The sequence below is a fragment of the Emydura macquarii genome, unplaced genomic scaffold (assembly GCF_026122565.2).
Source record: "Emydura macquarii macquarii isolate MOO-44397 ecotype Brisbane River unplaced genomic scaffold, CSIRO-AGI_Emac_v2 contig_1390, whole genome shotgun sequence".
NCBI lineage: Eukaryota > Metazoa > Chordata > Testudines > Chelidae > Emydura > Emydura macquarii.
In genome coordinates, this window is record NW_027131527.1 from 11,485,337 (window position 1) to 11,509,241 (window position 23,905).

General features: G+C 39.4%; 1 protein-coding gene across 2 annotated transcripts in view; it reads left to right on the forward strand.

Annotated features, from left to right (window-relative positions):
• Positions 1-23,905, forward strand: part of TET1 (tet methylcytosine dioxygenase 1) — an 84,757-nt gene that overhangs the window by 11,323 nt on the left and 49,529 nt on the right. The window contains exons 3-4 of one of the 2 annotated variants that reach the window (XR_010920660.1): positions 511-707; positions 1,325-1,507. Coding sequence is in view for 1 of the 2 variants with exons in the window: in XM_067552637.1 (XP_067408738.1) it covers positions 19,216-21,760 (2,545 nt within the window). In the remaining variant the exon portion in view is untranslated. Of the gene's footprint in view, positions 1-510; positions 708-1,324; positions 1,508-19,215; positions 21,761-23,905 lie in introns of those variants that run through there. The other variant, XM_067552637.1, reaches the window with a different exon arrangement.

Sequence of the window (23,905 nt, forward strand, 5' to 3'; positions counted from 1 at the left end):
AAATAGTTTGCACTGCTGTAAGCATTAACTTCACATATCGGACATATTGTTAAATTACTGTAGCTTTTGAAAGTTACTGTGATACTAACTTCCTATTAGATTTTTAATAATTGTACAGATTTGTGAATAAGCATCTATATAAACTATCTGTCCAACACTTATTGAAGGCAAAAGTAATGTGTGTTTGTAGGAGTGGCTGTTTAAAGCCAAAGAGAGTATTTACAGTTTTCCTTGCAAACATCGCATGATGTCTTCCTACAGATGCAGATAGATACCTTTTTGCATTTTGTTTTTGGTACAAGAGGATCTGGTACTGTTGAGGAGTGCATTTTCAACAAATAGAGGTGTGAGAGAGTCTATTTTTTTCTTTTACCTATTTAATGGTATTTCCTCACCCACTTTGTATATAATGCATCCTGTTTCAAAGTGAGGAAATATTTACAGTCACATTGTAACAAAAGTTGAATATGGCATCATAATTGTCCAGGAGAGCTGCTGTTATCAATACAGATAAAAGTGGAACCAGTCAGGAACCCACTCACAGAACAACAGCTGTTGAAGAAGTGCAGTCACTAGGTTCTGTAATGCCAAGATTACCTTTTTAATGGCCACAGAAGTTTTCTACATTGATGGAGATAATAAAAGAAGAGGCTGTGAGAAGGACCCAGAATTCATACAACATTCAACAATAATATATACACTGCTAAGTGAGTATTACAACTGCATGCATGTACTTTGTGATTGGTTTTGTTCATATGTTTATTTATAAACACCCTAAGTATCCACCATGTGAGCCAGAAAAGGGAGAACCAATGATTGCTGAACTCTGTAAAATCAGTTCAATCTAAGCTCAACAAAAAGCAAGTGATGACTAAATACTTAGTTCTTTTGGTTTATTTGTATCTAATACAATAAATGTCAGATTTCAGCGAATGATGCAAATATGTATCTTAACACAGTTGTACAAAACGGCTCATTCCTTCCCTGTGCATGCATAAATCCCTGTGTGTCTACATAGAACCAGCTTTCAAATATAAAGATAAAGTTAGGATGGCAAGGTTTTTATTCGCCTTGGTCACTGTGCAATTATAGCTATGTTGCTTTAAGAAAACCCACATGATACAAATTTCTGAGATATAAATGTTAACAGAAGACAAGAAAAGCAGCTGCTAATGAATGTGATCATGCTTTTAGTGATCTTGGATTGAACTGGTCTTAAGCCATTTATTCCAACTTGTGATATGTGATATGTTTTTAATGAAGAACGTCTGCCAGAATACAGAGCTGGAAGTAATTCATTTTTATTACTTTTTTTTTTTAAAAGATATCAACAATTTGATGGATGGAACCCCACTGTAATGGAATCTTACAGAGGAGGAAGATAGAATGGTGCTACACATGTTCTATATAATACTATCCAGAAAATGATCATCTCACATTTTGTATTTTTAAAGAGACACTGTCGACTTGAAATCTAGCCAATTAAAAATTATTAGTTACATTTGTACTACATTTGTCTTTGAATCTCTCAGCCAGTTTTTGTGGTTTTCCTATTATTTTTAAAAAGTGGTTTTGCTCCATATTTATTGTGTGAATGGCACACATAAATGAAAGGGAAAAAACAATTGACTATAAGTGGAATGAGCAAAACTAACAATACACAAAGTGCTTTAAAATGCACAGATTTAAAGAAATAGGGATTGGGAAACTCTTCCTCTAAGCTCTTCCACTTATAGTAAACTAGTCTGTTTGTAACAATGATAGGTAACATTTTCATACAGAGTGTTATTTGTAAATTGATCAGGTTCTGTAATGTAATGGGTCAAATTTTTCCCTCTCTTTATTCTGGTGCTACTCAGTTGAAGCCAGTGGGATTGTACTGGTATAACTTACGCCCTGATTCTGCCAACACTTACACATGTGAGCAATTTTACATATCTGAACTGTCCAATTGAATCACAAACACAGACCCTTTCTTCTGTGTAGTGTCCCATTGACTTCAGTAGTATTTTGCAAGGATGCAGAAGTCCACAATACCAGATCACATTTCAGAGTTAGGGCTACACATGTTAAAAGATTTTAGAAGAATAAACATTCTTAAACATACTTTTAAAATTTTATAGAAAATGTTTTTGTGATTCTGAAATGGAGTTTGACTTGTAGTATTAAATAAAAAGTAAGCTAATTTGCTGAGAGGAAATTCAGAGGAAATACATGTCCAGGCATGGAAAAGAGTCAAAGCTTACTTCACAATTCATGTATCATTAGAAATTCTGAATGAAGTTACATTACAAAATAAACTTCAACTTTTTAATCCAAATAACTGTATTGGCAATGTTGTCTGCACTCATTATTGAATGTTCAATAAAAATGATTGATTTGTTTTCCTTAGCTTGTAAAAGTTTTGTATTAAGGTTCCTGAAACTGAAAAGCATTTAAAATTTCTTTCCAAATTCCAAACGTGAGGTGTAAAATTTTGTATGTCTTTGTGTTTATGGATTTAATCTTATGCACTAAAAATAGACAAGCTTCTGAAAATTATTTTTGGCATTTATTAATTCTTTAAAGTAATATTGTATTGACCAAGCAGGCCACTTATTGCCTTCACTAGCTGACTGACCTGAGATAAAGTCAAAGGCAAAACTCCCATTTACTTCAGTAGGACTGGATTTCACCTCTGGTATTTGTTTTATTCCTTAAATATTGTATGGAGCTATTGTATTCAGTGACTAAATAGACCAAGGATTTGCTCCTGCAGTTATTACTCAGGCAAAGTTCCCATTGACTTCAGTAGGAGTCTTGCCCATGTAAAGGCTTCAGGATTTGACCTATGTTAAATAAATCACTAATGCAGAATATTTAACCCAAGCAGAGAAGCTTTTATTAAGTAAATTATTTTTTCAAATAATGAAATATACACATCCATTATATAGAAATGGATCTCAAAGCAAAATACAATAACTAAAGTACTGTGTATGGTATATCTAAAGAAGTTAAGTGGAATCACTTTTTATTAGGTTTAACAGCCCAGGAATAAAATCTGTTCACCCACCATTCCAGCCCGATGGCAGCATTAATAAATATTATTTGACATTCTTGTGGGGAAAATATTAAATGATAGAATTTTTCAGCACTAGTTCAGCGGTCAGTAGTCTGTCGCATCATAGATAGCTGATTATAAACACGTACAAATTGCTATTTCAGTGCTGGTGTCTATCTTGGTAAACTTAGCTCAGTTAAACTTCAGTTAAACTTAGCTCAAAATTTAGTTTTTGTAAAATCAAGTTTACACAGAACCTGTGACCAAAAGAAGTTTCCATGAATCAAAATATAAGAAGTGTAATTTTTATACAAGTAAGCATTGTCCTTCACTCTTGCAGCCTAAACATTACAGCATTGTTCTTGTGCCGAAGAGTGAAACTAGTTAAAAATAAAAGTGAAAGTAATTGTCTGACTCCAAGCAGAGTGCAATAGAAAATGGAAACAACATGAACAGTGAAAAATTAAATTTTGATTTTAGAATCTTTTATTATTTATTTAGTATGCTAGCTGCTTTGGAGATACAAAAGAATAATAGTCCCTATCTCAAAGATCTTTCAATCTAAATAGTCAAAATACAGATGAAAGACATTGAGAAGGGCTGCAACACACAAGGTAGGTGATTGATGACACACAGCTTGTCCTCCCCATGATATTTTTTAATCTAATGTATCTTTAGCCATCCTTCTAATTTATCTGTCATTGACTTGTTTGTTCCTCACTAATAACTTTGTGGTAACACTGCCCTCATTTTAACCTTTGGAAAACAGGACTAGAGCATTCCTATAAACAGAAATTGTTCAGGTCTGGAAAAAAGTTATCCCTCACAATGTATATTTGAGACCTCTGTTATTTATGACATAAAACAAGTTCTCTAGATAGATTAACATGCCTAATATATATTACCATGTCTGAAGTAAATTGGAGCAAAGTACACTATTGGAGTGCAACAAGTAATAAATAATAAAATGAGTGGCAAAACAGATAAACAAAAATGAATGTAACCAGATTCAAAAGTATTTGAATTAAGAAACTAGATGGCACACTGTTTTGATAATAGAAGGTAGAATATTTCATTTCAAAGTTACCAGTTCAAATCTAAGATGCACTGACAGCGAGTGAAAATTGCTTCCCTCGAGTACCAGTTTGGTGAACTATATAAAGTGAATTGTGTCTTCAATTCCTAGTGAACAAATATCCACAATACACTGACTACCCTACCTGATGACATCTCTTTAGTATTCTCAGTAGACAAACCAAAGAGCGTACCCCTATGCCATTGTGATGGAAACTATAAATACATAGACGGAGAGAAACTAGCTTGAATGGATGCATATAAAGACTGAACTTCTCTTGCTTCTAGAGGAAATCACTCCAAATTTGAGTTAAAGAACATTGGGAGGGTAATGTGTGGAAATGCACATTGCTGCTGATCATACCACATTTCTTTTGTGGATTAACGGAGCACTATATTTTCCAGTGCTGTCAGTGTCACTTTTATTTCACTACATTTCAGTTTAGAAAATCAATGCTTGAATGTATCAAAACAACAGTAGTAAAAAACAGACAAGATACTAGGTTGTATTAGCATCTCTTACAGTAGAAATACAATGTTCCTTCTCAGGTTCTCTTTTACCACTGTCCTGAGCTGTGTATTGGATGATTATGTGGTAGAGAGGTGCCATCCTTTACTATTTGAGTTTCTATCTTGCTCTCCCTGGGTCTTCTCTAACCTGGCAGGGAAACCATCTATCTACTCAATGTAGCAACAGATCTGATGAAAATAATTTTAAAGCTCAGAGGACATTTTTACTTGATAATCAAATACAAGTTTTCTCCTTATTACAGTTGCCTTTGAGGGCCATAACTTAGCATCTTGAGAGCCAGAAATGTCTCCAAACCACAGCGTAGATATCACTGGTTTATACTATCATTTAAGAGCTGATCCTGTAGACCTTATTCATGTGTGTAGTCTCATTAAAGTTATTAAACAAGAAGGGTAGCTGGATCAGGCCATTGAGGCCTAACTGATAGGTCCTGAGCACACCAAATACACATTGTTTTTAATGTGAGTTGTGGGTGTTCAGCACCTTTTGGGGTCAGGTCCTTAGAGAGAGAGTTAGGAACTACAGGTGAAGAAAAGAGATTGGTTCTCTAATTCTTTCTTTCTAAAACCAGATCATGCACAAGAAGATAATTCCAAATAGTGAGAGAAGACGTGAAGAAAAATATCTGTGATGAGAGAAACTGGGGAAAAATGCTTGGTATTTGAGGAGCACAGATAAGAGTATAGATACAATCTCCGTTGAGATGAGATTAGCGAGAGGGAGATAATATCTATAGAAAAATTGTGCTGGATTTTGTAATGAACAGGAAGCTAGTGAAGATTTCTGGGGATTGGCTGATGTGTTCCTAATCCAGGTATGGATAGGATGAGGCACTTTGGGCAAACCTAGAATTTTGGTAGTTGAAGGCCATAAAGAAAGAGAATTACTGTAATAAGAAAGGGAGGCATCAATGAAAGTTTTGGCAGAGGGGCAGTGTAGTGTCAGATCTGAGTAATATTCTGAAGGTGAGTGCAAGTTAATTTAATGACCCCAGAGACACAGGAAGCAAACTAATTTGATGACAAGCCAAACTTTTAGGACCTGACAGCAGGGTTGAATATGAAATTTGTGTGGAAGGAGCAGAGCAGATAGAATCGATGTTATACCTGAATACACAGAATTTTTTTTTAAATATTCAGATTAACAATAATGTGAGGAGTGTCGTTATGAATAGTGTTTCCATTCCAAACAATATAAATATGTGCATTGACATTGCCCACAATACTTTAAAAGTTCAGTTCTACCAGATTTGCTGTCATTCTGCTCATTCCTGGATAGATAACTGGTTTGCTAAAAGGAGACAAAGGGTGTTGGAAACTTCAAAGTTAGAAAGAGTTTGCTAATAGTGTAGTGTTGGGTTGGTTTTGACATTTTCATTATTCATAATATGGAAAGAAAAAATAAAACATGCTTGTAAATCAGGAATTAATCTCTTTCTTGGGTATTATTTATTATTATTATTTCTCAGGTATTTATCATCTTTGAAATTACTTTATTTTCTGTAGTAGTCCTTACTGGAAACTATTTCAAAATTCATTATTTTCTCCTAGTCTTCAAATCCTTTGTGAGGTGCTTTTCTCCATCTCTTTCTTTTCTATGGTCCGTTTCCAACAGCCATTAGGAGAATTTGTAGTAACCAAAGATTTAAGCAATGGGGAGTGGAAAACCGAGAGATCATTTGTCTGAACTCTCTGCCTCCTGACTGGAGTTACAGCATTGACCTACAGAGCTTAGGAACTGTAGTTTTTGGTTTTTTAAATATGGTCCTATATCAGGGGACCTTTCTGCTGAATGGATTTGCCTGTATCCATGACCTTTTGGGTGTTGCATGGCCTAAAATGCTTTGGATGTTTTTCTGGTAGACTGAATCCCAGGTGCAGAATAGTTGAACTTTTAAAAAGGCAAGATCTGGAATTTGAATGTTGGAATATTTTATTTCACTGGTTGAACTGGAAGGGAGAGGGAAAGAAGAAATAATGTGACTCCTTTCCTCAACTAGCACAGTTTTTGCTCCGTAGATCACAGATGAGGTAAACAGAACTCAGTTTTTAAAAAGTAAAACCAATTGTCCTTATAGGTTTCAAGGGTAGAGTGAGATGATTTATCAACAAGCTGTGGATTTATTGGTGCACTAGCTAACTATATTGAAACTAAGGGATTGTCTCCATTTCTGCATCCGCAAACTGCCTCCTGCATACCTAACTTTGAGCTCTGGATCCAGGTGTCGCTGGTCTGAGATGTGGTGTGCTGCTTTCTGGCTTCCTTGTGTGCAGACTGAGGCATTTTAAATTCTAAGCTTGTGTTGCAAGTCACATCCAACATTTGCATTGTGCCAACACATGCAGAAGCAAACACTGAGGTGGGCAAGTGGCATACAAAGGCAGTTTGTTGGGTCCCAAGTTCATCATGAATATAAGGGGCTGCTGGAGGTCATTGCAGGGGAAGGTGGGGAATGAGGAAGCATTGGAGTTGCAGTGGGCAGCGAGTTGGAGGCTGGAGCTTGTAGGCATCATTCTTCGGTCATTAATAACTTTGCAGTGTTGTGTCAATGACTCTAACAAATTTTCTCCTGATTTACTCTGGTACAAGGGACAGGCAAATCAGGCACAGAAGCCTGTGTGGCTGTGTCTACACAGCACACTAAGCCTGAGTTTGCGTGACCTGCAATTGCTGAATCAGTGTTTCCAAGACTGCACTTAAGCATCCATACTCCATTGGAAACTGAGCCCCACAACCATAGTGATGCAGCCATACTGCACTATGCAGGTCCAAGTCAGAATTTTGGCATATACCATCATAACCTGGGTTCCTAGGGCTTTCGCCTGCTGAAGCTGTTCTAGGGCTTGGTTCATAGTGGATTGTGGGAGAACTTGTCTGTCTGTCCCATGGGAGCTGGCTAGAAGTGTTGTAGGTGGTTTTAGCTTGTGAACATATCCAGCTAAGCCATTATCTGTTTGCACACTACCAGCAGCCAGAGTCATCAATATAGATCTCGACCCAGTGGAAGAACTTCTCCCCCTTATGATGTCTGTCCTATTACAGGCATCAGGTGGAGCATCTGCAAGATACTGGGGGACATTTTGGTGGACAGTTTTTGAACTCCTGAAGGCACCTCTCAGACAGGGAAATTGACATGCCAGCTGTGTCCCAGCTGATGTTGCTCCTGACTGTTGCCTTAGTCGCAGGTTTCACCTTTGTAAACCAGTGCTTCTGGAGCTGGGCTACAAGCACAGACTGGTGGGACCACATCATCATGCAGACCTGGGATGACAAAGAGTAGGTCCTGAACTTTTGCATGAAGAAGTACATGCTTCTGGAGGTTTATGATCAGTTAGCCTTTAGCCTCTAGTGCCACATGAAAGAGGCCATGCCGGTCCAGAAGTGGGTCGCTACAGCCATCTGGAAGCTGGCTACCCCAGACTGCTTCAGGTTCATGGCAAACTAGTTTGGAGTTGGCAAATCAACTTTGATTGGTGTTTTGGCACCCCCTGAATTGTCCAAAGGCTGCATAGTCTTCAAGACATGATAGCATAGAGGGGACTCTGGGCATGGGGCTGGAGCAGAAGCTGAGGTGCCTGTGGAGCCTGCAGTTTGGGAGCTATAAGCACAAGTAATTGTTCAAACAGCTCCTGTTGCACTCTCAACCTGAGGTCATGCTCCATGAATCTGTCCGCCAATCTCTTATTGTTCTGTGCAGCCTCTGTCTCTCTTTCCGCCGTTCTTACGTCTTTATCATTTTGATATACATTTTGTCCTTCTGGAATTCTATTTGCCAATTAGTTTTATCTAGAATCTCTCCCATCAGCTCATCTCGGATTAACTTTCTCCTGGTCTACAGTGAGTGGATCCGCTTCCGTCAGAGAGCTGCTTTAATTCAAGGTCAAAAGATGATACTTTTTATCAATGGGCTTTATTTTATTCACACAAAAAATACTGGCCATTTCAGATGTCCTTTGGAGCAGCAAAGAAATCCATCACACATCATGATAAGATACACATATAAAATTCAGTTTAAATTATTTCTACATCCCCTTCATTTTTTCCAAGGATGAAGGGGAATTATGAATAGTCTAGTCACTAGGTATGGTCTTCCAATCCTTTCAGGCGGGATTGACGAGGTTCCCAATGGAAGCATGAACTTCTGTTCCAAGCCAGTGGAAGACAGCTATCCTTGTACGCGAAGGAGATTATTAGGCATCTAGTGACTGACCAGCACATCTCAGAATAGAGAGGGCTTGTGAGTTAGAGGTAGCCCTAGTATGTATGTCTTACCCTGGATCATAATCAACTACTTGGAGTTCCTACTCCATGAGAAGTTTGCTTTCATCACCAGCCAGCAATGGTGAATATTCGTAATAAAATCAACAATATGTTGATTTAACATGAAGACACAATAGCGCCTCTTTACAAGTACCCTGTGTCCATACACATTCCTGATTGCCAGACATGAGGACTCTTAACACAAGACTGCCTCCCTTTGCTGTAATTTTGACTCTCACATTAAAGCCAGTAATGGATGAAATACACACTCTGATTTTGTTTGGACAGGATTTTTGGGATTCAGTTTGCAGGCTGTCAGGGACTGTGTGGGCATGGCCAATTTATAGGGTGCACTGTATTAGATGGGAGGTCTACTACAGAGGCTATTAATTGTGGAGTTCCAACGTATATTTACATCAATCAGCAAGTAATGAGTCAAAATGTCATGATAACTGCTTGTTTAACTTTTTTCCTCGTTTCACAGTGTCCATTTTGAATCCCACATGGCATCAGGGGAAGGTGGAGCTGCAAAGGGAATGGCACAGGTTCCATCGTGAACAGAAGTACACCAAAATCCCAGTTTGCATTAGTATCTTACTAGGGACATAAGCTGAAAATTTTCCCCATCAATATATTAATAAAAGTAAACACATCAGCAGAGACTTACTTACCAGGCTATGGCTTCAGCACTTGCTCTGATGACAGTTTTGCACCTGGCTGCTCCCCAGGGTTGTCCCAAATAATTTGTCCACGTACAGATGCAAGATATGCTGTAGCAACGAAGCCTCTTTAGTTACCAGCCTCAGCACTAGGGCCACTTCTTGCCTTTCACCTGGCAGCTGGGTCTTCTCTGGCAGTGCCTGTGACTGGGAGATTTGTAAGGATGTCATCCCCACTCAGCAGATTCTCATGCACCACTGATGGCTCAGTGCTTGCTACAGTTCCCAGTACCCAGTGGAATTCCTAGTAAAAGAGGCAAGAAGATGGGGAGTTTCCAAAGATACTATTGGCAACCTGGACTTTACAGTAGTCTGTCTTCAGCTGCTTGATTTGCTCCCTGCGTTGTTCTGCTGTCCGGTTGATCCGGGCAGTGCTACCAGCTGCTCAGCTATAGCTTTGTAGATGTGATCATTTATTGTGCTCGTGCTGAAGTCAAACATCTTGCCTAAAACCAGAAGTTAACCAGAATCCAGCTGTGTTTCTCTAGACAGCTAGCAGCATGCTTGATGCATGGCTTCTTAATGTTGGCCATAGTTAATACATGTGAGTGTTGACTGTATTTCCAGTTGAGCAGGCCATTTGGAAATGAAGAGTTAAATGCTCAACAGCAGCATTTGAACCAGAAGGTTGCTTCCATTTCCTGGGAAGCAATTGGGAAGTTTTGGGATTGAAGGACTGGGATGCCCTAGTGGATTGTGGGATGGAGTTGGCAGACTCCACAGAATGGAGCCTGGCAACCTGGACTTGAGTTGCATCCACACTGCAAAATGCCTGAGTTTTGACCTAGATCACAGTGGGACTTGGGCTCTGACCCACTCCCCATAGCAGGGTCTGCAGACCTGAGTCCAGAGGGGTTCCTGACCTGAGTCAGACTGATATCTCTGTGGATGGAAGGGCTTAAACTTGAGTCAGAGCCACAGCTTAGTGTGCTGCATAGACATACCCTGAATGTGTGCACCTTTTGCTGGCCCTTTCTTGTGGTAACTCTATGGGGGAGGGAGAAAATAGGAGCTGACTGCTGTTTTCCAAATCTTCTATTTGTTTAAGACTCAAGCTTTTTTGGGAGTCCTTTGCAAGTGGGGGTGAGGATAACAAATACTGCAAATGTAAACTGTCAGCTAGAGCAAACTTTACAGCTGGGGCTGTTGAGTCCGTTGTAAGTAGGTAGAAGAGGAACTCTGAGTACTTACCTTAAAAAAAAAAAAAAAGTAGAACTAACAAGTGTAAAGAGAAGTGATGGGAGGAGGACAGTTGATCTATTTATTTACTTTGGTTGAATGTACCTTTTTTTGTATATTTGAATAGGCAGTGGTGGATACTTCTGAAATCCTGAAGGAGGGGGAGGTCATGAATGAGGGCATCTCCCCCCGTGAAAAACAACATCATCCCCACCCCTTGAGCTGCCAATCTCTCCTCTGTGTCACCAATCTGATCATCTTCCTCAGCTTCCAAACGCCTCCTCCACCCCCAAGACAAGTCTCCCCCCCACACTCACAAACTGACCTTCCCATCCTAAAACACTTCCACAACTCTTCCTCTTTGTGGCATTAAGAAAAAGTCCCAAATGATTAGGGTAAAGGGATACAGAACCTCAATAATTTTTAATGTACTTTTTAAATTTTAATATCATCTGCAGTGGGAAGAGGCGTCACCAGTTTATTCTTTAAATGCTGCCCCAGTATAACGAGGAGTAGAACATTTTGCATCTGGAATTTTTTAAGGTATTGTCATAGGGCCCAATTCAATATTTTATCAAAAAAGTGCTTGGATAAGCCAATGTACTCAGCAGTAGGTATGCAGCTTACTGCAAGATACGAAAGCTCCAGATTCACTGCCATTACATAAATGCAATATAGTTACTTAAAACTGCCAGAGAGCTCCATGATGAGACATAGAGCATCAGCCAGTAGGTGGGCCCATGCATCAACTGTTCTTCTGTATTTAATGGTAGTCTGCCAACAAGTTCTGCACAAGCCTCCATCATTGGCAGCAATGGAGCAGCACGTTGTCAGCTTCTGTATTGACAGCAGCTTGATACATAGCTAATGAGCTATCCCTGAGATGCCACCAGCTCTGTGCCAATCTGAGCAGGCATGGATAGTGTGGCAGTGGGCATAGCTAAAATACAGTAGATGAAGAGAAGTCTTGTGCACAACTGTTCAGCCCCCACACATCTGTTCCCTGTGGATGGACACAATGCACAAGAGAAGAGTTGCACTCTCCAGTCATCGCTGTCATTCATAGGGGCTAAGAGTTTGTCTGCATTACTATGAATGCCAGACTGGTGCCTTCACTGCAGCTCCTTTGTGCAACACTTGGGCAGAACTCCATACATCCAGTGAAGGGGACGAGGCTTGTCATTTGTTGTTATATATAACTCCTCTGGAGTGGCTCCTTCCCTGCCAGGAGCTGGGTCTGTGTATTGTCTTTTATTCCAGGTCATAGCAATAATTGTTCTGGGACACATCCACTTATCACCGGACCTCATGCTACTGTATGTAGGAAACAAAAGGGTTGAAACCAGGATGCCAAACCCATCTACTTTTACTATACATCAATCAAGAGCATTTGTTTCTGCATAGAGTTTAGAGGTGGCTCTGTACTCCTGGTGTGAATGTTGGGTTATATTTACTCTATTCTTTGTCACAATATACAACCAGAATAAGTGAGGATGTGCACTAATGGGGAGATGCACAGGCATTTTCTCTGCATATTTCTGTACTAAAATGAGCTCATCAGCTGAAAAACAATATTTAACACTATGTAGCTATGAACTACTGTCTGCACTGGTATGAGAGAATTCTTCCTTCAGAATGCCAGGCCCTCATTGTTTTTGTTGTGTAGATTGTGTACTGTCAAGAGAAAGGTGTAGTCTGTGTCCAAGTCATCTTGTTATGTTCAGGACACTGTCGCTCTTTTTTTAAAAGAAAAGTAACTATTTAATTCTGACCCTTATCAGAAACTTGGTTTCCAGTTGGCTTTTCATCCATACAAGGAGCATTAGCAGATGCCTCTGAAGGGGTGGATCAGATTTAGTAACTGATACAAGTTAAATATTCAGGCAATTCTCACAAGAGACAGCTCTCCCTGTTTCCTCTATACCCCAGCAGTCTAGTTTTAGATTGATCATGATTTCTTAGCACTTCACATTTTCCCAACAGAGCAGTATTCACCTTAATGAGGGGCATTTTATTGATTCCACTTCATTCTTTAGTCTCTCACTGAAATTAGTCACAGTTTTGTAAATTTTTTAATCAAATGAGTCTTATGTACTTAATGTCCTTGGATTTTGAGACTCCATTACTTGCAGGTGTTGGTCCATGGCTAGATAGCTTTCAAGTTTTGCAACATAGTTTTTAAGATATATTACCTTCAGGTTGTTCAGTTATAGCAGAGGCTCCTCCTGAACTATTATTTGGTCTGCCAGACCTAGACCTGAGAAGATAATCAAGTGAACCCTGCTCTGTTAAGTCCTCTGTGAACATTTATTTTTATAGTGGGGCATAGCAACCAGTGAAACTCGTTGCCAGGGGACGTTGTGAAGGCCAAAACTATAACTGGATTTAAAAAATAATTAGATAAATTCATGGAGAATAGGTCCATCAATGACTATTAGCCACGGGGTCATGGATGCAACCCTGTGCTCTGGGTGTCCTAAGCCTCTGACTGCCAGGTGCTGGGACTGGACAATGGTGGGATGGATCACTTGATGTTTGCCCTGTTCTGTTCATTCCCTTTGAAACATCTGGCATTGGCCACTGTCAGAAGACAGGATACTGGACTAGATGGACTATTGGTCTGACGCAGTATGGCCGTTCTTATGTTCATATAGTGAGCAAAGAAAAAACCAACCTTAATTATTAAACAAAGAAAAGCGACTAGAAATTCTGATCATAGGAATAAAATATATATATATTTTTTGTGACTCATCACCGTTAATATCTTTTCACAAGTAAAAGAAAAAACAATCTAGTGGTCAAATGGTACAGAATATGTTCCAATAAAAAATAAATAAAAAAGCAAATGTCATGATAATTCCAATTCTTATATGGAAAAATAAGATATAAACCAAACCATGCCAATGATATGATTCATCAGGGTCTTTTTTCTTCTCAGTGCATGTGGATAACTTCTAAAAATGTTAGTGGAAATTATGGAGTAGAGGAAATAGTTTGATTTTTAGAATAAAGCCTTTTATTACTCTGCAAGCACAGAGTACAGGCACAACAGTGCAGCTGCACACACCCAGTCAATTGCAGGATTGGGTCCTACGTGACTCTCCTGAGGATTTTTCAAGCATAGGTGTAATATTTGGTTTGCTAAAATTATTTTATTAAGGAACAAAATGATTGAGTGTATTGCAACAAAAGAATTAAAGGCCTGGTCTGAAGAATCCTGTAGTTCCCATACTGTATGTCAGCGGACCTTGTGTGTTGAAGTTGCTCGCTGATGGGTAAACCAGTCTCTGGGAATAAAAGCAAATCAGTAGGTTGTCCTGTTCCTGTTTTTATGCAACTCTCTGATTCTTCAGAACACACCTCTCAACATAGAATCATAGAATGATAGAGTTGGAAGGGACCTCAGGAGGTCATCTAGTCCAACCCCCTGCTCAAAGCAGGACTAACCTCAGTTAAATAATCCCAGCGAAGGTTTTGTCAAGCCGCAGTTTAAAAACCTCTAAAGATGGAGATTCCACCACCTCCCTAGGTAATCCATTCCAGTGCTTCGCCACCCTCCTAGTGAAAAACTTTTTCCTAATGTCCCCCCCTGCAACTTGAGACTGTTGCTCCTTGTTCTGTCATCTGCCACCACTGAGAACAGCCTAGCCCCATCCTCCCTGGAACCCCCTTTCATGTAGTTGAAGGTTGCTATCAAATCCCCCCTCATTCTTCTCTTCTGCAGACTAAACAAGCCTAGTTCCCTCAGCCTCTCCTCATAAGTCTTGTGCTCCAGCCCCCTAATCATTTTTGTTGCCCTCCGCTGGACTCTCTCCAACTTCTCCACATCCTTGTTGTAGTGGGGGGCCCAAAACTGGACACAATATTCTAAATGCGGCCTCACCAATGCCGAATAGAGGGGAATAATCACTTCCTGCGATCTGCTGGCAATGCTCCTACTAATGCAGCCCAATAAGCTATTAGCCTTCTTGGCAACCAGGGCACACTGCTGACTCATATCCAGCTTCTTATCCACTGTAGCCCCCAGGTCCTTTTCTGCAGAACTACTGCCTAGATCATCCGCCCCCAGTCTGTAACATGACAATGCCCAAATGTGCAACAGTGAGTGACAATGGTCCAGAATGCAAGCAACATAAATTTATTCATGCTGGAAGTTTAAAATGCTGGGGGATTCATTCCTTTAACATAAAGAACTCTTTCTTTTACCTCAGTTTCATAATTCTTTTTTTCTAAAGGCAAAAGTGAGGGGACACCAGTTCTGTGTATAACATAGGCAACTTTGGAACTGATGTGAGGGTTGTGCTCAAAATGGCCAGCAACTGAAGGATATGCTGCAGAATCCCTTTATCTCCTGGCATAGAGAGACATAGGACATGATCTGGTGTGGGATCAGGCATTAGAGAGTAGGGGTAGTTTTTCTGTTGACTTCAGTGGGACCAGGATTTCATCCCAGTTCTCATTCTCAATATGCCCACCTACATGGACTAAGGTAAGTGCCTCAGTGAAAGGGCTACCACTTTCTCTGAGCCTGATTTGCTTTACATCCCACAGGCTCTTGATCAGATGTGAACCATCTTTTTCTGTTTAATTACTGAGTAGACATTATTCTCTTCCTTGTTAGCTCTTCTATATGGAACCAGCATAATATAATTTAAAGTGCTTTTTTGCCTTCACTAGCAACAGCCTCTGTACCTACTACAAACTTTCTGTTGAACAGAAAGTAGTTTCACCTTTAGTTCACGTTTGTATAAAATGACATTAAATACAATAAAATAGTAGTTTAAATGCAGCTTCTGTATTGGTTCAGGTAGATGGTCCAGGTGGGTGCAGTTTAACAGAACATTGGTAAATATGTCAGTTTAATGAAAGTTTGTTAAATAAGGTCTCATTTGTTCATAGCCTGGTTTCTCTAGATTTTGGTTTAACATTGTTGCTGAATAATCTGTTTTCACAACCATGACCCAACAGGTCTTGTGCTGTCTCTGATAAAATCAATGGTGTTATCTATGTGTACTTTATGATCCCTGCCTTCTTATCTTATTTTGTTTATCAAAGAGAAAACTGTTTTAACGTGAACACCAAGCTCCATCTGGTGTCTGAGTGTTTCATTTTGAATGGTAGATTTCTGGAAGCATTTCCTGCTGGGTGGTTTGATTTAAATCAAATTGATTTAAATTACCACGCAGGAAACCTTGATTTAAATAATGGAATTTAATCCTCTTTTGCATTTGTACTTTTTAGTTATTTTCCTAAAGAAAGGTTCATTCACATTGCTTGATATAACCATTAAAACATGTTGATATATAATTAAGTATAGCCTTTAAACTAAATTTGATGCTGTTTTTTTGGCTAGCCAGGAGATACAATATATGCACATTTATTTAAGAAATTATATCGCTTAATAAAATTTATTCAAGAGTCTTAAATTTTAATTTTTTATGTTACAAAATAGTGAATGACACATTCATACTAGATCATATTTTAATCAGGATTTGTGTCATGCTGCATTTGGATGAACAGTAGAATTCAATAAACATGCACAAAAACTGCATTTTAAAATGGTTTTTATTATTTAAATAGAACTACCTTAAATATGCTAGATACATAAGAAAATAAGTTTATAAAAACATGTTTTGCATTTAAAACTAACTGATTTATTAAGCAAAGTATTAACTGTGTATAGTGAATTGACCATTTTTTGCTGGTCATGATGGACCAAAATTTCAAAGGTATTTAGGTGCTGAAAGATGCAGATAGGTGCCTAGTGGGAAGTGCCTAAGCAGGTTAGGTGCCTAATGCCTATTGAAATCAATGGGAGCTAGTTAGGTGCTTAACCTACTTAGATGTTTTCAAAATCCAGCTAGGGATTGCTTCGTTAGATGCCTAAGCATCTTTGAAAATCTGGTCCCATGTCCTTTACATTTTTAGAATTAGTAGATTGGATTCTCTCCTACCTGGTTTTTATTCATAGATTGGAAAACAAAAAGAAGCTTTCCTGCTTTTTTGACTCCCAGCTGGTTGCTCAAAGTTTGAATGAACTATCAAATTGAAGAAAATATTCCCTCTACACCTGCTTGCTAAACTCACGCCAAAAGTAATATAAGGCAAAAGGTTTCCTGTACAACAGAAATAGAAAGTGTAAATACCACCACTCTATTGTAAAGACTGAAAATAATATAGATAATTAATTCAGTACATGAAATGATGACATATTTATAATGCATGAGTTGACCTTAAAGTTAAAAATGTTTTTCTCCTAATTCTGTATGTAATTAAAAATGCAACACTCTTTGACTTATTAAAATTTAAGGAGGGTTCATTGATGTAGCTTATTTAAAAAAATTAAATTATTTTAATAGACTAGAAAGTTTAGGCCTTAACTTAAGTTGTTATAATTTCACATTTAATTTAAAACAGGATTATTTTTTAAAATAAAAATGTATTTAATTTAAATTAAAAAATCCAGTTTAAATTACTAATCAATTTCTTAATTAAAAAAGAAACCAGAACATCAATTTGTATTCATCCTGACTGCCTGCTTTAATGTTTTCTTAAATTATATAGCTCTTCCCTTCATCACAACATAATAGCTTGTATGATGCACATTATTAACGTTCTTCCCAACATGATGCTTTCCAACTCTATCTAGTCACCTGATGTGTATATATATGTAGTATATATATCTAGTAATATATATGTAGTCCCAGTGAAGATGGAGAACACATATCACTTAAGAAAAATTTTAGAATATTGTCGTTAAAATGGGAAAATAAGAACATTTGCTCAGTTACATTAGAGAATGTTCAGTGGTCAGAAAGTGTTCTGCTAAGATGCAACCCAAACATTAACTTGAGCCATGTATATGTAGCAATTTTCCACTTCTCATCAGGAGATCCCTATCAATTTGCCACACAAAAGAAACTTTGTGGTGCTCTGTGGCATTAAATATGGTAAAATTCACTCCTGTGCAGAGGACCTGCACAAAGCCTTATACATTTAAGTCTTGCCTAAACTCTGCTAAGGCTTAAGAAGGATTTAAGTGGTGTGTAGTTTTATCACAAGCCTTCAGGGATTTGCATATGCTCAGATCCCCATCCTTCTCCCCTGCTTTGAAAATGTTATTAATGTTGACTTTTTATATTGTCCTCAGGAAGACCTCAAAGTTGAAGCAGCATTAAACTGAGTGCTGGGAGTTCAGACCTCTCTTAGAGCTTTTAGTCCAAATTTTGCTGTCAGTTACAACACTGTGAACTTGGGATAGAATCTGTCCATTGTTTGAGGCTATATGAAGTTTCAAGAAGACAGTTCTGTATTGTGTCATATTTGGAAGGCTTTGTTCACTATAATTAGAACTAGAAACTTTTTATTTTAAATCAAACTCTGAAATTTTGAAGAATGATTAAATTGTTGCAGTGCTGGGGTACCCTCTTAACTCTCTCCCTAGATTCATTATGGTGCATGACATACAACAGCCCTGATGATGTATTGTGCAAGAGGTACTGATACTTATTGCAGCACTGAATTAGTAAAATATGGTTATTCTAAAATCACCATAAAAGTATTATTTACTGTTTAAATATCTTGTACGGCTTGTTTACATGAGAAAGGTCTACAGTATAATTTAAGGTGTGAATTTAAACCAATATAGTTATACCAGTATAACTCCCCATGTGGACACTTATTCAGATATGAGTGACTTTTGGGGGTTCAGCTTACGTTGCTTTAGAAGGGGTTTAAGCTAACCCCCAAAAAGTTATTCTTGTACTAAATAAGAGTGTCCACATGTGGAGTTATTCTGGTATACTGCTTTAATCATATTGATATAACTGGTAAAACTTTCTCATATAGACAGGCCCTCAGATCAGGGATAATCAGTTATTTTTTGTCAAGGTACAAATTTCTTGGTCAAGATATAGGCAAGGTCCAGACTCCAGGACAAATAATAATAATAATAAATAATAATTAATAATATGTAAATTAAAACATTTCGGGTTCTGTTAAAAAATGTCTGTCAGTCTGCATTTGGCCTCTGGTCCGCCTATTGACTACCCCTGCCTTAGATCTTAATTCTGCAGTGAGCTCCAGTGAGGGTGTCTGCTTGTGCAAAGTTCATTGCAGGATTGAGGCCTGAGGGCCTGAATCTTGTTACACTAAAGCCTGTTACATACGCACTTCTTGCCAGAGTGGTGTAAAGGGTCCTTAGTATAAGTGAGAATCAAGTCATTAGTCTTCAGATCTTCTTTTACTGATTGCCTGTGCTACTGGCTTGTTCTGCAGCTACTCTGTTTGCTAATGCTCAATCAGGGCATTCCTTATATCAACCATGAAAGGGCCTAATTAGTGTAGGGTCAGTGCTTCTTACCTTACATTTTAAACAGCTGATACAACTAATTTTTTGTATTGTTTTGTAGGCAGATTTAGAAAACAAACCAGTAAATGGCCTCAGACCAGAACTCATGGAATGCAGTATATGCGGTCATGATGAAAAATACAGGGTGAAAACAAAACAAACACTATCCTTTGAAAATGTACAGTCTAATGAAAAAGAAAGCATGACAGGCTTAGAAGCAGAGAAGTGGACAAATAATGAGAAACCATCTTTTAGCGTCTATGTCAATGGAGATATCCATGGAAATGTGACAGATAATGAACACTTGAAAAATTCTGAAGAAAAAAGAGCAGTCTCTCCCACTGAGTTAGTTGAGCCAAAAAAGTTGTTTGCACAAAACATTAGAAATGGCATTAAAAACATACATTATCCACCAGCAGAATCAGATGTGTCACTGACAAAAGTAATTGTAGAAGAAAGGGCAGATTTGCCAGACAACTGCAGAGAAGATAACTCCCATTCACATCAGACAAATACTGCTAATTTGAATAATGTTGAAAGCACTTTGACAACTGGTGTTTGCTGTGTTCATCCAGAAAAACAAGGAAATGTTTTCCTGAGGCCGAAGTCAAACTATACCTGCAAGATTTTTCAAGGATCTGACAATTCAGTTTTGCAAACCAATTCCGTTGTGGATATACAGGAAAGGTCACGTTCTACCCCTGTGCCTGAAAAGGAAGTCCATGTTGGAAAAGGTGCTGTTAAAATAACAAACAAAGAGACACAACTTGAAAACTCCTCACTTCAGCCAACTTTTTTGTCCCTGATTAAAAACAGAAACTTAACTGTAGAGCAGGTTGTAGCTATTGAAGCATTAACAAAATTATCAGAAGCCCCATTAGAAGCATTTGCACCAGATAAAACAGAAAGTATTGAACGTACAGAACAAACAACGTCCCATTTACTTCATAACTACAAAAGGGACATTTCCTGCTCTTTGACTTCTTCCACATTAAAGGAAATCAAAGAGACTTACTTACAGAATGAACAACATCTCTTGAGTCACTGTGCTCATTCACAGAAGCAGCTCCTTAATAAGGCAGTGTTGTACAATGGCCAAAGTACTGTTTCTGAACCCCATGAAAAATCCGCTAATGCTACCAGTGGATCAAATAGATCAAATTTATCCCCAAGAGATACCAAACCTTTATCTGTTTTAGTACCTAATGCAAAGTCATCTACCAAGAAAAACTCTCTTTATGATAAAGTTAGCATTGCTACGTGTTCCAATAGTTCATGTAATTCCCATCAAACAAGTAGCAAATTTGAGATTCTGAGCCAGTTTGAGAAAGACAAATTTTATAATGATCTGAGCTTGAAAAGTAATTCTGTAATTAAGGAAGGAGGAATTCACAGCCAGGATGAAGAAGATGTAGCTACACAGTTAACTCAACTTGCAGCAATAATTGAATCAAATCAGACAAGCCCAGAGCAGAAGAATGATGTAAAGACATCACTTCTCAGTCTAATATCACATGAGATTCAACCAAAACATAACCAGGATCAGTACCTATTGAAGAAAAAACAAGCTGTGTTTATAAGGCACAATTATAGCTCATTGTTAGTAAAGCAAAAACAGCCAGCACATAAAAAAGGAAAAACTGTACCATGGAAACAAAGGCACAGAAAGAAGCCTCAAGTACCGGACTATCAACAAAATAATCAAAAACAGCAAGAGCAGTTGGCATACCAGCATAGTGAGTTACAGGACATTTGGATATCATCAAAACCACTTGGCCATACCATGGCACGGAATTTGAAAATAGCTGCATCGGAAAAAAAATCTCCCAGAACCAAAGTACAGAAGGCAATGAATCAAAATATTTTATCATCACAACAAAAAACTAGGTTATTTCTTCCACAGACTCAGATAAAAATCCATAGACATCTACCTGAGGTACCATGGGAGAAAACAAAAGACAGGCTGTTTGGCTGTGAAGTAGAAACTGCGCACATCAAAACTGTAGGCTCCCGTGACACATTAGGCATTGATCCACTGAAAAGTGATATTGTTGTAACCTCTTCGCAGTACAGTGGCCTGCTCTCCAGTAACCCTATGGTTGCTTCACAATTTAAAACAGAATCATGTTCAAACAGACCAAGTGAAAATGTACAGATGTTTACAGAAAAATACAATAATTCTCAGGTACAGCAAACAATGAATGTCATTCAGACATGTCCCTTGCCTCACACACTTAATCAGTCTAACCAGAGAGTTCATGAGATATCTGATGAAGACCAAGCAAATTTTCGGCAGAATGCTACAGAGCAACAATTGGATGAGAAGTTGCAAACACTGCCTGTTACGTGTTGTGAGGCCCATTTACCACACACAGTAGAAACTCTCAGGAATATAGATTGTGCAGGTGAAATTACAGTTCTGACATCAACAAGTTTGGGTACTGAAAACCCCCAGAGAATAGGAGACTTGAGATGTTCTCCGACAAAGAATACACTGAGCAGTTTTCTTGAATCTCCTATGAAGTTCCTAGACACTCCTACAAAAAATCTGATTGATACACCTACAAAAAAAGGGCAGTCTGAATTTCCAATCTGTGACTGTGTTGGTAAGTGCCTATTAGGTCATTTTTGCATGCACCTTTCAGATAATATATATTCACATCACTTCTCTTAATAGGGGAAAGCACCCTTTTAATATTTTTTGTGCAGACCCCTGTTTCCATGAGGGTCATTGTATGCTGGGTCCTTGTCAGTTATGCATCAAGGGGAGGGAGGAAGGTGCTCCTCCCCCCACCCATCCTGTGTGGGTATCTTCTGTGAGGTAGTTTTATGGGCTTTCTCTGCCTTGCAACTGGTAATTTTAGTGGCCTGTGTGTGGGGGCATTCAGGGACATGTAAAGGTGAGTGGGGGGAGGGAGAGGCACTTGCTCGCCCCTCCAGTTAAAGGCCATCTTCCCTCCCCTTGGCTTTGTCACCACTGGCTTGTGGCATGGGAGTGGAATCCACTTAATCAATCACTATTTTTAAGGTCAGGAAGGAATTTCCACCTGGTGACAGATTGGCCATGCCACAGGGAATTTTTTTTGGCTTCCTTTGAATACTGTGTAGGGTTGACAAGGCAAGGGACAACATTCATAACTAGAATTGAGGTAGGGCACAGATGGGTAGTCATGATGCCTTAAGTGGTGGTCCTTATGACTTGTTTGTCACAACTTTGGTGGGAGTCCTTGCAGAAGGATTATGGGTGTCAGTTATCCCAGAGTCTGATGTGTAGGGCATGGGAGATGAGGCTAAAGGCATAACAGTTTGTACCCAAGGTGTGGGACCTTGCAGCCATGCATAGACACGGGATCCTCACAGGATGAAGCTGACTCTTTAAGGGTATGTCTACACAGCAATGTCAACACTCTTGCCTTAGGAACATGGTGCACTGTGGACATACTCTGTGGTGGTGCTGTTGATGGGACTCTAGTGCCCATAAGGCACACAAGAGTACATAAAGTGCATAATTAGCTCATTTGGTGGCTGAGTAGAATGACTGCAGTTTGAGAAGGCTTTATACTGAACTACCATCTAATCTGAGAATTGGGCTCTCCACCTCTGTGTTGGGTCACATTGGCAGGAAACTACTCACATGCACCTGTTCTGAGCATAATTAGGACATCAGTCTCCAGGGCTGTTAAAATAAAATTTTGCAGTTCTTAATTTTTAAAATGGGATGTTCAATGAATGTTTTTGTTCCATTTGGTTTTTATTTATTTTTGTCTTGTTTTGAACTTTGACATAAAATGTAGATTTCAGAGGAAAAAAACACACACACCCAAGCCTGGCTGCTGCCAGCTGCAGAGCGGTGAATTTCCTCTTCAGGGCCTGGGATGCAATCTGCTCCAGCACCCTCCCCAGACCCCCCCTGGATCCCTTATTCCTGCTTCCCCTACTGCATCCCAGGAGGCAAGGATAAGGGATCCCCAAGAGTCTTTGGGGACGTTTTGGGGCACCCTCACCACCCTGCTAGTGCACGCAGTTTGGGTGCCTCTGCACACGCAGCCCTGGGGGGACAGGGAGCAAGGGACAGAAAGTGGAGCAGGACTAAGCAGCTGCCTGCAGGGAGGGGGAGTGTCAAAGCTCTGGGCTCAGCACAGCCATGGGAGGGATGACCTCCAACATTCTGGCAGCCGGGAGCTGCCTCCCACTTGTCAGTTTTCCTCGCTGCTCTGGGCAAGTCCATGCAGCTGTGAGCAGGAGCCAGAGCAGGAAGGAGGAGTGCACTCAGCTAGGCAGTAATGGTGCTTCCAGCTGCGTAATGTAATGGGTGCCTGCAGTGTTGCTCATCTCTGCCAGGAACTCTGGGATACAACTGGAGGACTTCTGGGACCTGAGTCAAGTGGGGACCATGTGCGCACAGAAAAGCAATAGGGCTTGGATCTTAGATCCCAGTTTAGCACAGGCTCCGACCCTCCAGCCTTTCAGGGTCCTTGGATCCTGAGTCTGAGCCCTGGGTTAGCACAATCGGTGTGTGGATGCAAGGGGGGTTTGACTTGAGCCTAGACTGCTATGCAGACATACCCTACATAGACTGCTGTGTAGACATACCCTACATGGGGTCATGCTGGGGGTAGGGATTGTGGTGGGAAGGAACTGCAGCCCACAGGTCCTGGGGAGCCCATAGGCCTTCAAAGCCTACAGCGAAAGGACACCATCAGGACTCAGGGTGGCCAAGGAGTAAAGATGGGTGGAGAAAGGTAACTCTG